This window comes from Pyrus communis, chromosome 1, assembly GCF_041283825.1.
Source record: "Pyrus communis isolate YQ-2024b chromosome 1, ASM4128382v1, whole genome shotgun sequence".
Taxonomy (NCBI): Eukaryota; Viridiplantae; Streptophyta; class Magnoliopsida; order Rosales; family Rosaceae; genus Pyrus; species Pyrus communis.
In genome coordinates, this window is record NC_142565.1 from 5,541,716 (window position 1) to 5,556,353 (window position 14,638).

At 38.1% G+C, this 14,638-nt stretch overlaps 1 protein-coding gene across 1 annotated transcript; it reads left to right on the forward strand.

Moving 5' to 3' along the window:
- The first annotated feature begins 696 nt into the window (after positions 1-696).
- Positions 697-6,211, forward strand: LOC137719659 (uncharacterized). Its single transcript, XM_068458695.2, has 4 exons — positions 697-1,409; positions 1,616-1,731; positions 4,262-4,505; positions 4,588-6,211. Exons 1-4 carry the CDS (start codon positions 1,035-1,037, stop codon positions 5,944-5,946), a joined length of 2,094 nt encoding a protein of 697 aa, XP_068314796.2. The 5' UTR covers positions 697-1,034; the 3' UTR covers positions 5,947-6,211.
- The last annotated feature ends 8,427 nt before the right edge of the window (positions 6,212-14,638 follow it).

Here is a 14,638-nt window from a genome sequence, read left to right on the forward strand (position 1 = left end):
TTCATAAAAGGTTCATACTATAGAGTATAGACAAACACTCAATGTGAGAAAAAAAAATTATTAGGCTAAAAGCTAATTGACAACACAGCTAAATGAATAGTAAGCCTCAATTAGATATAAATGGAAGGATAATGGTAGAGAGACTTAATTTGTATATAAAATTTACAAACTGAATAACGTGTCATTAGTAGAAATGAGTACGTTCATCAACGCTTAAATAATAATTCAATCATCAACTTTCATGTTATTTAATTTATAAAATTTTATTTACAAATTTAATCTCGTTAATATTCCCCTAATTTGAAAAGAAAGGAATGAGAAGAAAGCTGTCTCAATTTCCAATCTCCTCTCTGAGAAAAAAACCAAGTCCATAAATTAATCTCGTTCTGTTGTTCCTCAACCCGTCCCCATCCAACGCGCACGCTAGCAGCCACCCTCTTATCCGACGCCGCGGCAGCTCGCTCGCTTTCCTGTTGCTGAATCAAATGACCGTGATCCGCTCAGCGTCTGACGTGGCGCCTCTCCCCACCCCCAAAGCAGCTGGCTCCACCAGACACGCGGGTCCCACAGAGTCTGGTAAGCTGACGTGGTGCCTATGCAATCACGCCCGGATCTCAAGACCGAACACAACCGAATTGCATAGGCGGCTTTCAAGTCCGCCTCGTATTATAATCCAGTCCCTGCCCAGCTGTATTTATATAAACCGACCCCATTGCCATTTGCGTCCTTCCGTTTTTGTAGCAGAGACCAATTATTATTTTCTTCTCTCTGAAAAAACCGTTTCTCTCTCTAAAAAAACCGCCTTATCTCCTCTCTCTCTCTCTTTCTCTCTCTCTCCCCTCATCCACGCAATCGGCAAAACAATCTCTCTCTTCCGATTCAATCTCAACCTTCTCCGGGGCTTCCGATTCAGATTTGGAAACCATAATTTGAAAAAATCAAGTTTAATTTAACAAAAAGAATTGAATTCGATTAGGGTTTCGAATCTGTCAAGACGATTTGAGATTTCAAGGAAATTTCCCCTATTATTCGTGATGACTAACCATGGAGACCGAGATATAGACACGAACAACGAGATCAACGGCGGCGATCGCATTTCTGATCAATCGAACGGTGGGGAAATGGAGGACTTGTCGTCTTCGAACGGTGTGGAGAGCAACGGCGCTGGACCGGCGGCGAGGAGTGAGACCGGGCTCGAGGAGCGGTTGACGGGGATACTTGTTGACGAAGGAGATGGAGATCTGTTGCTGCAGCAGAGCAATCGAGAGGACCGCGTTTTGCAGTGGCTACAAGCGCTTGATATGCAGGTTATGGGCGCGTGTCGCGTCGACGAGAGGTTGAAGCCGTTGTTGAAGATGAATGCGTCGAACGACATCGCAGAGGATCGATTGTTAGCTCAATTGAGCCAGGTATGATAGAATTGACCCAACTTGATTGAATTGAAGCTCTATTTGCCATTCAATGGTTTTTGGTGGGAGTAATTGCAAAATACTTTGTGAATTGGATGGAAGGTTGTTGAAATCTGTCGAAATGTGGGCATAATTTTTGGCTTTAAGTTTATATTGATTTCGGGTTTTGCAAATTGATGATCTCACACTTTGTGTTTGATGAATAGCATTTCGAGCCGGCGGAAGTTGGAATGCTTGCGAGGTGCTTCTGTATACCTCTCGTATCTATTCGTGTGGGGAAGATCAACAAGCAAGGGACTCTCTTGTGTCCCACTGCTGCTAGGTAAACATCTGACTATCGATATCCATTGGTGCTCTGGTTTGGTGTGTTTTGGCCTGTGTGTTTGTTTGTTTGAAATGTTGTTTGTAATTGATGTTTTTCATTATTTTTGCTCGTTTAAATAGTTTGAACAAGAACCGTACAAAGTCAATCACTTAGAACAACTGATTGTCTTTGCATTTAGATAGCTTTGCTGGAAATCTTTGGCTTTCGATTTAACTGTTGTTAGTAATGTCCTGATGTTAGTACTGTCTGATGTTTCGCAGTCAATCAAACATTTAATTTACTCTCGTAAGTTCAAATTTGTCCGATATTAATTTCCAGGTCCTCATGTAGAAAAGGATTAGTTGTGTGATTGTGCGTGTTTGATTTTTATTGGGAGACTGGACTGCATCTTTCATGTTGATTACGAACTTCAGAAAGTAAAGTCTTTGTGTGATTCTTTGTATGCATTTATATTTATGGGTCATCTTTAGAGAATGTTCTAGAAAAGTTCACTCAAGATAGTTTTGAATTATTGTTTTGGATTATTATACAACTCAGCAGAAACTCTCTGCTGTGTATGTTTGTGAGTTATATTTTTATGTGTGAAATTGATTGGAAAGCTCGCTCTCATATCGGTTGGTACTTACTTTGGTTACTTAAAACATGGATTTTGTTATGGTTCGTCAAATGGGAATTGGAAAGTGATCTCACCTGGCTAGAACAATGCACAATGGGGTTTCACTCTTAATAGACTGAATGTTCAATTACAACTTTGAATGTGGGGAAGACATTCTTAGGTCAAATGTCTTTATGGTTTTGGCTTCTTATTAAGAAAACATCATAATCTACGAAAGCTTAATGTGTCGTTTATCATTTCAAGATGGTAGGTATTTTTGGTCACCAAAATTACCATATAATTTAGTGTAACAATTTCTGGAATCATGAATCCCTGATTGTGGATTTTGAGGGTAGTAGCATTTTGTGATAGCCTTGGGAAATACCATCATATTAACTATGTTTGACTTGTGGATTTCTATTTGCTGTGAAAAGCACTACATCTTGATGTCACTTTGTACTGCATCATGGTTTTTGCAGTCAGACATGGAGAGACATTTTGGAGGTTAGTTTTAATGATGTACTTGTTAAATCAATTTATGTGAAGAAAATGACATTTGTTTACAATACATAAGCAGAATGATTTCAGATGAAGCTTATATTTTTCATTGAATATTTTGGTCTGCATTTATTTCTACGTATCTTTTACTTATCAGTCTTTTGTCAATAAATCAATTTATGGCTATTCTGATATAGTTTGCAGTTCTTCTTTCCTTTTATTATAATTAACGTGATTGGCATGTATCGTTAACTTTTATTTGCGGGTTAGTTACTTTAGTGGTTACAAAATAAACAATTCCCTAAGTTTGGTGGAAGGAATTTTGATATAGTATTGAGTTTGTGAACAAATCTTATGTTGTGAGGAGTGTTATCATTAGTAAATAATGTTTTCGTAGGTAGGGGAATCTATTTAGTTTATTAGTAGTGACAATGTTCATTCTTCCAAGTAAATATGTCTTTTGACTTGTAGGTAAAGTGGGCATATTCTATTATGATCTCTGAATTAAGAGGAAGTAAAGGTAGTTCCACGATCCTATATATTATATAGCTTGCTGCTGCATTTTAATTATAAATGATTGACATCTTGATGGAGATCAAAATTGAGTGTGACCGATTGTTGTGTTTCAGAGTTATGTCGTTTCTTTCTACCGTGTTCCAGAAGTTTATTTGGTTCTGCGAGCATATGTTTCTTTATTAACGTCGAGCTATTCTTTAACTGAATTGGACATCAATGTACTACTTTATGTCTTACTTTCTTCCAGTCATATGGTGTAGTGATGGCGTGTTACTTGAACTTCCTGTTTATTTATATATGTACAGAAAAGAAACATTTGTGTGAAATGCTTTTGCTTGATAAAAGTAACATTATCTCATAACGCATTTATCAGTGAAAAACAGGAAGATACACCTTTTTGCATTGGTTGTGTACCTGTCAGTTATGCTGGTCACTGGAGAGTCCAACTTTTATCAGGTTTTAGTATTGTTAGGATTCAAGATACAAAATTTACGTTGATGCATCTCTAAATAATAGCTTTTGTGATAGCTATTTTGAAGGGCTTAATATTTGAACTTTCAAGGAAAATGGTTGTGATCCTGCTTGGTGATTTGTTTTCTTAGAATGGTAAACAGATACCTTTGTCTGTAAAGCCTTCAAATTAACAATTTAATTGCTTGAATTTGTTTTGGATTTTATCAATGGAAAAGCAAAGTAAAAAAGAAATAATTTTGTTAATTGAGAAAGCACAATTAGATTTATATTGAGTGATTGTGCTCCTTCAATTTTAGTCTTCATATGCTTATATTTGTTCCTCTCCTTTGAAACTACTTTCAAAGCATGACCGTGTAATGTAGTTTCTGGTTGATGTTGTGTTTTATTTGTTTATTGTTTATATATGTATTTCTAAGCTTTCATTATCTTTTCATGTTATCTCAGGGGCAATTTAAATCTTACAGTTTTGCCAACTTCAAATTTACGCCTTTCATTTGTTGGGGATGATGGTCGTATAGATAGACTGTGCACCTTACATAATAAAACCGAATGCTCTGCTGTAGAAGTCAATGAGATTCCAGCAGACAATTCTGGCCGATCTTTCCTTATTAAAATTCCAGATGACCGGATTTTTTACTTTTGGTGTTCTGAGACATCACGACTTTTGGGAATTGAATTGCTTTTGAAGGTATGCATATAACAAGTAAGATTGATTTGCTGTATTTGGTTCCAACAGTAGTTTTAACTCAATGTATTTTGTTTGTGTATAGATGAAGGATCTGCTCAAGAGGAAGCCCTCCATAGCTGAGTTAACTGGTATCAGTGAATCTCGCCTCGGTTGCTTTGCAACTCACCTACGTGCCTATCTGGTGGGATCAACAGCAGGTGGCAGTGCGTCAAGTTCTGCAGGCTCACCTTCTGATACGTATGCCACCACAGAACCATCTGATACAGCTCAACACGGACACTTCTCATCCACATCATCAAAATCCCTGCGTTCCCGACATGGTGTCAATCAATCAATGAAGGCAAATTCATCATTTCAGGGTAGCCTGAGTCCACGGTCGAGTTCCTTCAAAGATCTGCCCAGAACCTTGTCTTCACTGAGGAATATTACCAGGGAGAAATTAAGGAAGCGAGGCGACATCTATCTTTCAGCCATTGACAACCCAACAGTTGCTTCACCAATCACAATCGATTCATCTTGTTCAAATCATGCCGAAAGTGACTGGTGTCCAGAACCTATTAGAAGTTGCTCGTTATCATCTTCAGGTTTCGTAGAGTCACTAGGGAAAACCCGGAACCCTGCATCACCAGTTCCTTACATGGTTACCCCTTTGCTCTCTCCTTACTATTGTTGGTGCCCTCCAGGTTCGTCCGATTTGCAATACTCACCAGGACTTCCTGAACTCCCCCGCTCATCGACAGAGTCAGCATTGCTTCCACCACTTTCGTCTTTATTACCACCCAATATGCCCTCCAGCATGTTGACAACAAAACCACCTCTTCATTTGGCTGATTCCCCCTTGCTTGATTTCCCTGCATTTCTCCCAGATCCACTGGTTAGGCTACCAAGGCCATCTTCTCAGCAGATCCCAACCTTCATACCCTTGATGTGCGACCCAATTGTTCACATTCCAGTTATTGATATTTGCTCGTCGGGTCAAGGATACTTGGTCAGCGCCGGTCCTGCTATTTCAACTGCAATATCTCCCCTGCACTCGAAGCTTGTGAACATTCCTGAAACTGATTCTATGCTGGAGAAGGGTGCCAGAGAGACACTACGACGACTTCTAATCAGTGGTTCAACCCAGAATAGCTCACAGCTGATGGATGTATTGCCTGCTATGATAACAAGTGCACACGAGAATCGCAACATGCTTGTTACTGGGAGCCGGGGTCTCTATAGCGGAACCAGGGACGTTGACGTCATTGCAAACAGCATTGCAGCCATGGGTCTGGTCTCTCTGCCTGGGATATCGAATATGGCAAGTGTTTTAGATAATCGTAGCGGCCGCGACAATTTTAACATACAGGAAGAGGGAACTAGTGGGCTGGAGGGATCTTGTTCGGAAGATAAGGGTACCGCCTGTTGTTCGGATTTTAGGGCGAAGAGGGCCGATGAATAATCGAATGGCGTCTGTCTGTTGTTTCGTTATGTAGGTCTCTGTTGTTCAGTTTTACAGAATGTAGATATAGGTTGCTGTAGTTTTTGGCGTTTGAAGTGTAATTAGCGCTAATGCCACCGCCTATGGCCTTGTTCCATTTTGTTACCTGCATTGTTTGGTGTTCTTGTGTTGTTCTTGCTGTGTGCTTTTGGAAGAACAAAAAGCGCTTTCAGATAATTAAATCGTTAGCTGCGGCGGCCACAGAAGCAGTTATTTCAATTCTCAATTATTCATTCGCTCCCGAAGCTAACTTCGAGTCTGACTTTGCTCCCTCGAGCTGAAAAATCGTCACTTAACTCCCTGATTCAGTCTCGCCGTTTCGCGACATCAATTATATCGAAACTATTGGAGAATATTATCTTACTAGTGCTAACTTGTAACCCAAATTGTCAGTCCACTGCCAGTGGGAGTGAGTCGAGTGACACTCTCAAAGTGAGACTTTATATGAACTTTCTGTCACTTCATAATTTAACGTTAATTTTTGTGCATACATTATAAAATATTGTGCTAAAGTAATAAGGTGTCAGAGTCTACGTAGAGTCCTACTTTTAGAAAAAACTCCTTGGTATTTCTCATACGCATAGTATAAAAATAGAAATGTTAAGAGGACTCTTTCAAAGTGGAACAACGGTTTAACGTCAATTATGGTGCCGGTATTATAAAACATTGTGTCAAAAATAGGGGTGGGTTCGGTTCCGTTCGGTTCGGTTTTTTGCGAAAACTGGAAACCGAACCGAAATTACTGTTCGATTCGGTTCGGTTCGGTTTTCTATCGGTTTGGGTTCGGTTCGGTTTGTATTCGGTTCGGTTTCGGCCCGGTTCGGTTTTTTTTTTTTTCTTCTTTCTTTCTTTCTTTCTTTCTCCAAGTAGCTTAAAAAAAGTATATGAAAACAACTTGCATCCATTTTGTAATAAGTCCTATTTCAACATAATCGTCAAGACTCAAAATAAGCATTCCAAATTTCTAATATAATCATAGTCTCAAAGACAATGAAAATAAACATTCAATTCAAAGTTCAATTATAATCAAGTGTTCCAAAGTCCAAAGTTAAATAAACATCAAAGTTTAAATCTTCCAAAAGTCCAAACTTAAAATAAACATCAAAGTTCAAGTATTCCACATCTAAAAGACTAAAATAAACATTCCAAATTTCAAGTCTTCCACACCTAAATAAATTTCATTGGAAGGTGCCCCACAATGAGAGTGATCCACGTACTTTTTCAATGACAATTTGCTTGCTAACGCTTGGGTGGCCTAGGGGGCAACATATCACCTTTTTTTGAACTTCCACTTGCCATTTCTACATACAAATAATAAAAGAAAAGATACTAATTAAAATGTTATAAAATAATCTAACAAAATCAAATGCAATAAATAAAATTACCTTTCTCAACTTCTTCACAAAACTCCATCTCCTCAATGGTTGGCTCATGATGTAATGCAACATGAATGAACCTAAGCCAATTTTGAGTACATATCAAAGCCTCCACCATTTTTGGACTTAAAGAACTACGATATGGATCAATTATCCGTCCACTTGTACTAAACGAGGATTCCGAAGCAATGGTTGATACGGGAATAGCTAAGATCTCTCTTGCAACACGTGCCAAAATTAGGTACTTAGAAACCCCATTCACTCTCCACCAATTCAATACATCAAAGTTCTCCTCTTCTTCTCCTTCATTAGGATCAGAAAGATACTTGTCTACATCATTATGCACAACCCGGGCTCTCTTTGCTTTTCTCATGTCACTTTTTTCTTTCAACTTTCTTTCTATTTCGGTCATGCTTGATGAAGAGTCTCTTCTTGTCGTTTGAGAACTACCACCACCACCACTTATACTTTGTTGTGTACTCAAAGACATATCTTCATGAATCTTGTAAAGATCAATCAACAAGTCCTTCACCCCATTTGTGGCACTTTAAACCTTTTCTTCATCCTCACCAAATTGTATCTCAAAATGATCAACGACTTTCTCTAATTTGTGGCGAGGATCAAGCACAAGTGCTATAAAAAGATATTGATTCATGTCCTCAAGTGAACCCCAATACTTGTCATATTTTTCTTGCATCAACTTGGAGATCATAGACAAAAGTTCATCATCTTTGTTTTCATGCAAGAGACTTTTGATCTTAAACAAATCACCAAAAGTAGTATGAACGGTTGGAGTATTAGAACAACATACTTTTAAAGTGACTTCATAAAAAGGTCTCAAAAAGATTGCAAATATCCCCGCCTCACTCCAATCATCCATCGAAGGTGGCCCCTCCCTCATATTATCATGATTGTCTTTAACAAAGTACGGAAGGTAATGACCATCATCTACTTTTAATCTATCAAAAGCCATCTTGAACTTTAAAGCTGATTCCAACATTAAAAATGTGGAATTCCACCTAGTAGGGACATCCAAAATCACAAGCCCCTTGTTCTCTATTCTCACTTTCTCAACACACCTTTTAAAGCTTTCCAACCTTTGGGGGGAAGATCTTACGTACCTAACCGCATTTCGAATGCTTTGTATAGCCGTATTCAACAATTTTATCCCATCATTCACAACCAAATTGAGAATATGAGCAACACACCTCATATGCAAATATTTTCCATCATGCAAGAGTGCATTAGGAATCCCCCACCCACTTATTCGGTGCACCAAGCCCCTTAAACCGGAATCATTTGCGGAAGCATTGTCAACCGTAATGGTTAACACCTTCTCTATACCGCACTCCACTAAACATTCCTCCAAAAGTTGAGCGATGGATTCTCCTTTATGATTTGGAATGACACAAAAATTCAAAATCTTTTTATGTAACATCCAATCATCATTAATAAAATGGGCAGTGAGAACCATATAATTGGTTTGTTGAATAGAAGTCCATGTGTCCGTTGTTAGACACACCCTAAATGTCTTCAATTGACTCTTCAATTTATCCTTTTCGGAATAAAATAAGCTAAGTACATCCTTAGCAATTGTCTTACGACTAGGAACTCTCCACATAGGACATGCTTACATGCAAAAACGGCGAAAACCTTCTCCTTCAACAGAAGTAAAAGGCAACTCATCTATAATTATCATCTTAGCACATGCCTTAGTTACTTCCTCTTGAGAAAATCCTATAGCTTCCAACTTATCTTTCGTGCCGGCAAAGGTTAAGATCTTTTGCCTATTTGCGGCAAATATTACCTTATTAGGACCGTAGCTTCTACATCTTGCTATATGGTTTCTTAAATTAGTTGTACGATTTTTATCAGGGTCGGCCATATATGATTGAGCACAATACTTGCACAACCCCTTAACTCTACCACCCTCAATTTTTCTTTCAAAATGCTCCCAAACTGTAGACCTTTCATGACTTTTTAATGATTCTAAAAGAGCTTCTTCTTTACTTACTTGGTCATGTTGGTCACCTTCTTTTGGAGTTGCATCGGCGGGATTTCCGGATCCACCAAGAGAACTAGGAGTTTGTCGAGGTGCCACCATGGTGTTTTGAGGCGGAGTTGATTCACCAACAATGTCCATCTAAAATAAGAGAATCATACAATTAAATTTTCAAATAAGAGATTCATCACAATTAATGAATTAATTATTAAACACAAGGGCAAAAGTAATAGAAAGATATGACTACTTTCTTCCGATGGTATACTCGAAGATGAGTTTGTTTGATCCTAAGGGCTATTTGATTTTGATCTCATTGACATTGAGTTTGAACTTGAGCTTGAGGCCCTTGAGACCTTTGACGCCTTTGACTTCATCTAATTCACACAAAATAATAAGAGGATAGTAGTTAGTACATTATATCAAATGATATGTAAAATCCACTTAAGTTTATGTATTATATGTTTCTTGAAGATGTACATTAAAATCCAAGACGTACATTAAAATCCACTTAAGTTTATGTATTATATGTTTCTTGAAGATGTACATTAAAATCCACTTAAGTTTATGTAAAATCCACTACATTTAATACAGAAACATATAATACACAGAAACATGTAAAATCCAAAACTTATATGTATTCAAATCCATATATTTGGAATTTCATCATTTTGTAAAATCCAAAACTTATATGTATTCAAATACAGAAACTGAGAAACATATAATACAGAAACATGTAAAATCCAGTGGACTTTGTAAAAGCCAGTGGGCAGTGGACTCGCGTCGTCAGTCTCACTCACTCTCCACAGAAACATTAATCCACTTAGTTTGTTGAAATCAAGCATATATCAAATACAGAAACATATATTCTTCAAGTAATTAAACTAAAATTGCCTTACAAAATCTAACCGTTGATCATTATTTAAAACCTCATGGTTTACATTTATGTTCTTTTTAATTTCCAGTTAGTATACTCGAAGTCTCGAAGATGCACAGTTTTACAACAAGCACAATTTTACTGATGCAATTAATGACTTAGTTTATCCCAAATTGACTGTGAGTCAACGACTCAACGAGCACAGTTTTACAACATTCATTCTGACTTAGTTTATCCCAAATTGTTGTCCATATTGACAACAAGCACAGTTTTACAACATTCATTCTGATGTTAAAGTCTTTAACATCAATTATCAAATCAAAATCAACATGTATAAATAACCAATTACATTTACAATTTCTGAAAGGTTCTCAAAAGTTTTCAAAACCAACATGCAACTGGGTTCTCAAAACCAACAGGCTACTGGAACTGGCAACAGGTTCTCAACATGTATAACCAAACCAATTACAATTTCTGAAAGGTTCTCAAAACCAACATATCGAAATCGAATATTACAAATTACAACTTCTGAAAGGTTCTCAAAACCAACAAGGAAATAACCAACAGGTTCTCAAAATCCCAGTATAACCAACAGGTTCTCAAAATCGAATATTACGAATTCAGAAATCGAATATTACAGTATAACCAACAGGTTCTCAAAAGTCAAAATCCCAGAAAACCATCAAAATCTTCAATCACGAATTCACGATTCACAACAAAGAATAATTAATCAAATATTACAAATTTACAATTTCTGAATTCTGATTCTGCATGCAATTTTAATGACTGGTAATTTGGTAAGCAGAAGCAGAAGTAGAAGCCCAGAAGGCCAAAATCGGTAAGCAAAAGCAGTCAAGCAGAAGCCCAGAATCAATATTCGATAAGCAGAAGCAGAAGCCCAGATATGAGAGTCAGTATGATAATGAGACCAACCTTTTGCAGTCTCGAGACTCGAAGTCGACACGGCAAGAAGAAGCTCACGGCGAGATCAAAGACTGGCGCTGGCGGCGAGGGCAAGGTGTGACCGTGTGAGAGATTGAGATAATTTGAGAGTGAGAAAGGTCCGCCGGTCGCGAACTCGTGGTCGCCTGGGATTCAACTATTCAAGACTGAGAGAGACAGAGAGTTTGAGAGAGACAGAGAGTGATTGAAGTTGAAGTCTTGAAGACCGAGAGAGAGAAAGAAAGGAGGCTAACCTTTTGCTGTCGACTGTCGAGACTTGAAAACGGCAAGAAAAATCTGACGGCGAGATGAGAGAGAGAGACTGACGACGCGAGTCGCCTGAGAGACAGAGCGAGAGAGAGAGGAGGCTCAGGGCCTCAGGCTGCGCGAGACTGCGAACGAACTCTGAACTGAAGAAGAAGAACTGAAGGCAGGGAAGGGAGGGAACAAGAGTCTAGAGAGAAGAGGCCAGGCGGAATGAAAAATAAGGAGGAGGAGGGTTAGGGTTACAAGTTTACAACAACTTACACCAGCGGCGTCACAGTTAAGGGTTTTGTTAAAAAGATTAAAAAATTAAAAATAATCTCACAAATCCTGGAGGCATGAGGGTTCGAACCCATGCCTCCAGCTTGTAAAGTTTCACTGAAACCAACTTGGCAACAGGTTATGTTTTGTTATGATTGTATGACTAAACTATTTATAAATAAAATTATATATATATATATATCGGTTCGGTTCAGTTCGGTTTCCGAGCCTCAAAAACCGAAACCGAACTGGTCAGATTCGGTTCGGTTCAGTTTGACAATTTCGGTTCGGTTTTTTTCGGCCTCGGTCCGGTTCGGTTGTCGGTTTTTTTCGGTTTTTGGTTTTTTGAACCCACCCCTAGTCAAAAATATTAGGTGGCAGAAAGTTCATAGAGAGTTCTACTTTTAAGAGAATTTCCTTAACATTTCTCGTATAAAAGTTATTCGGTATTCCAAGTTCACTTATAAGTCAAGTTGTTGAAAAATAATAAAATATTTTTGAGGCAAATGAAGAGAACAAGTTCACCTAATTTGCTATAAGGCCGCTAAATCAGATGGTCCCCCAACTCCTCTAAAGCAGCTAAACAGCTTTCTACTTATGTTCCCTGGATATGACGCACTACAAGAAGAGCATCTTTCTTTTAATAATGCAATAGATGAACTTTATTTTCCCAAATTTTTTCTTCTAGTTTTCTCACGCATGGAATCTAGTGTCACCGCTCGCCGGTTGAAATTCATTTGTCTGCGGCTTTTAGAATCAAGAAGCTCTTCGGATCTCGCAATTCAGAGTTGACAGATCGAATAGTTCGGACCGCTCATTTCAAATTTTATAGTCTCGATTAGTCTATCTTACTGGTCACTCCACAAAATCCAAGGTTCAGATCTCTCTTCCTCTATTGAACGATCCGGATTACGCTGTTCGTTAATTCTGGATTACGAGATCCAAAGATGATCTAAATTCTATCTTTCCTAACATAATTAGTTATATGATGAGAAATCATGCAATGCAAGAGATAAACACATAATTATATACGGTTGATGATAATGCAAGTATGAAAGTGGCTTCTAAAAAAAGAAGAGCATACTTGAAATGGAGCAGGTGCACGGCCTTGCCGGTGCAAATGGGGTCCGTACTGAGGTTCCCAACGTAGATAACCCTTAAACCCTAATCAGATTATGTTAATTGTTTACTATTCTTGTGCTCCCCTTTAGGGTTTCTGACACAATTAGATTAATTAATCAAATGTTTAATCATAATTTGAGTGGAGTGCCCATTTAACAAGACACTCCTATGTCACATTGATCCACTTGCAAATTCCAATGTCATCTTTATGTGGAGACTACATCCGAAACCAAATTTCATGCTGACAGGTGAATGACGTCGCTAAGTTTTCAAAACAAACTAGTTTGGGAAAGGGAGAATCGAATTTGGAATTCCGGATACAACAGTGAATACTCTTAGCTAACAAACTACCACATGCTACAAGATTATGGCTTGAAATTCTTAAGCGATCCAATTGATTAAATGATTATACCATATACACATTTCAGTCTTAACTCCGTCGTAGTACGATATTGTCCGTTTTAGGCTTACTACTCCCTCATGGTTTTGTTTCTGGGAACTCACGAGCAACTTCTCGGTGAGTTACCCATCCTAGGATTGCTCTCGCCCAAACTCGCTTAACTTCGGAGTTCCGATGGAATCCGAAGCCAATGAGTTCTCAAAAAACCTTATGCTTTAGGGAGGGGAGTATGTACATATAAGGCACATCACCCATTTTCCGTTGATCTATGTGGAATCTCACAATAATGATTCTGAAATTACCAAGTATCGATCAACTAGGAAGCCTTGGTAAGCCTTCGAAAGATCCTTGCTTCGATGCCCTTGCCAAAGCACACAAACCAACCTCACAACGAGTGACGGCCATGACACGTGGCTTTTCTCATAATTAATTGGAAACTTCTCTCCAACTTGAAAGCCAATCATAATGCGGCAAGTAACAACGCCACATTAAATGCATTGAATCCCACATTGGTCAAGTAAGGAAATCTACTCCAACTTTACCTCTCTTGACACCTGTGGTACAGTTCTTGCTAAATCTATGACCCATGTGACCTCAGAGTCCTCAAATAGCATCTTTGTCCCTGGTCATTGGAGACCTATGGCGTTGTGTCGACGACGGTGACTTTGGCTTGAGATGTTCTCTGCCAACCACCCCTCTGTGTTGTCCTTAAAAACATTGAGCGATCCACATCTTTCTGTCACCTACGCTCCTGCCACCTCTATACCAACGTCTCTTCTGTGGACAAGTTATTGACATTAGTGTAACTTTAAGTTAGTTATATGTGTGTTGCTTTGGCAATTGGTTTGCGTTTATGTGGTCTTGCTATTTGCGACGATTTTGTGTGAGGATATTGGTGCCAGGTTTCTCATGCCTATTGTATTTGTGACAAATTTACTTCGAGACTCTTGGTTCTAGTGGTTATTGTTGAGGCTGTATAGGGATTTAAATCTTTTACGTTCTATGCGAATTATTCCAGATCAAGAAATTGACCACTAAAGAATACTTACTAAAGAATACTCATTTGACACCTCTTCTATTTGGTGATTCTTGTTAATGAAACATATTCTAATAATGACTTGATCATTTTTTTCACTCCTCACAAGTCACCACTTAACCTAATTAGCTGGAAAAAAAAATCGTAATTAATTGTTCATAAAAAGAATATAATAAGTGGTAACTGTCGCCGGTCTTTTGTCTCCAAAATAATGAAGTTAGAAATAACATAACCTCATTTGATAAGAAGAGATTATCTTGGATATGACTATTTACTATATTAAAAGCATTTTAAAAAAAGAGATGGATAACAATTTATTCTATTTAGACTTGTGAGTCTAGAGAACGTAAATCGTAAGCAAGATTTTCGTGTATAA

Bases quoted from the DNA above. Each gene is read 5' to 3' on its own strand.
- LOC137719659 (XM_068458695.2), top strand. From the start codon at position 1,035: ATGACTAACCATGGAGACCGAGATATAGACACGAACAACGAGATCAAC. The intron at 1,410-1,615 runs GTATGATAGAAT...TTTGATGAATAG, and splicing joins TGTTAGCTCAATTGAGCCAG to CATTTCGAGCCGGCGGAAGT. The intron at 4,506-4,587 runs GTATGCATATAA...GTTTGTGTATAG, and splicing joins GAATTGAATTGCTTTTGAAG to ATGAAGGATCTGCTCAAGAG.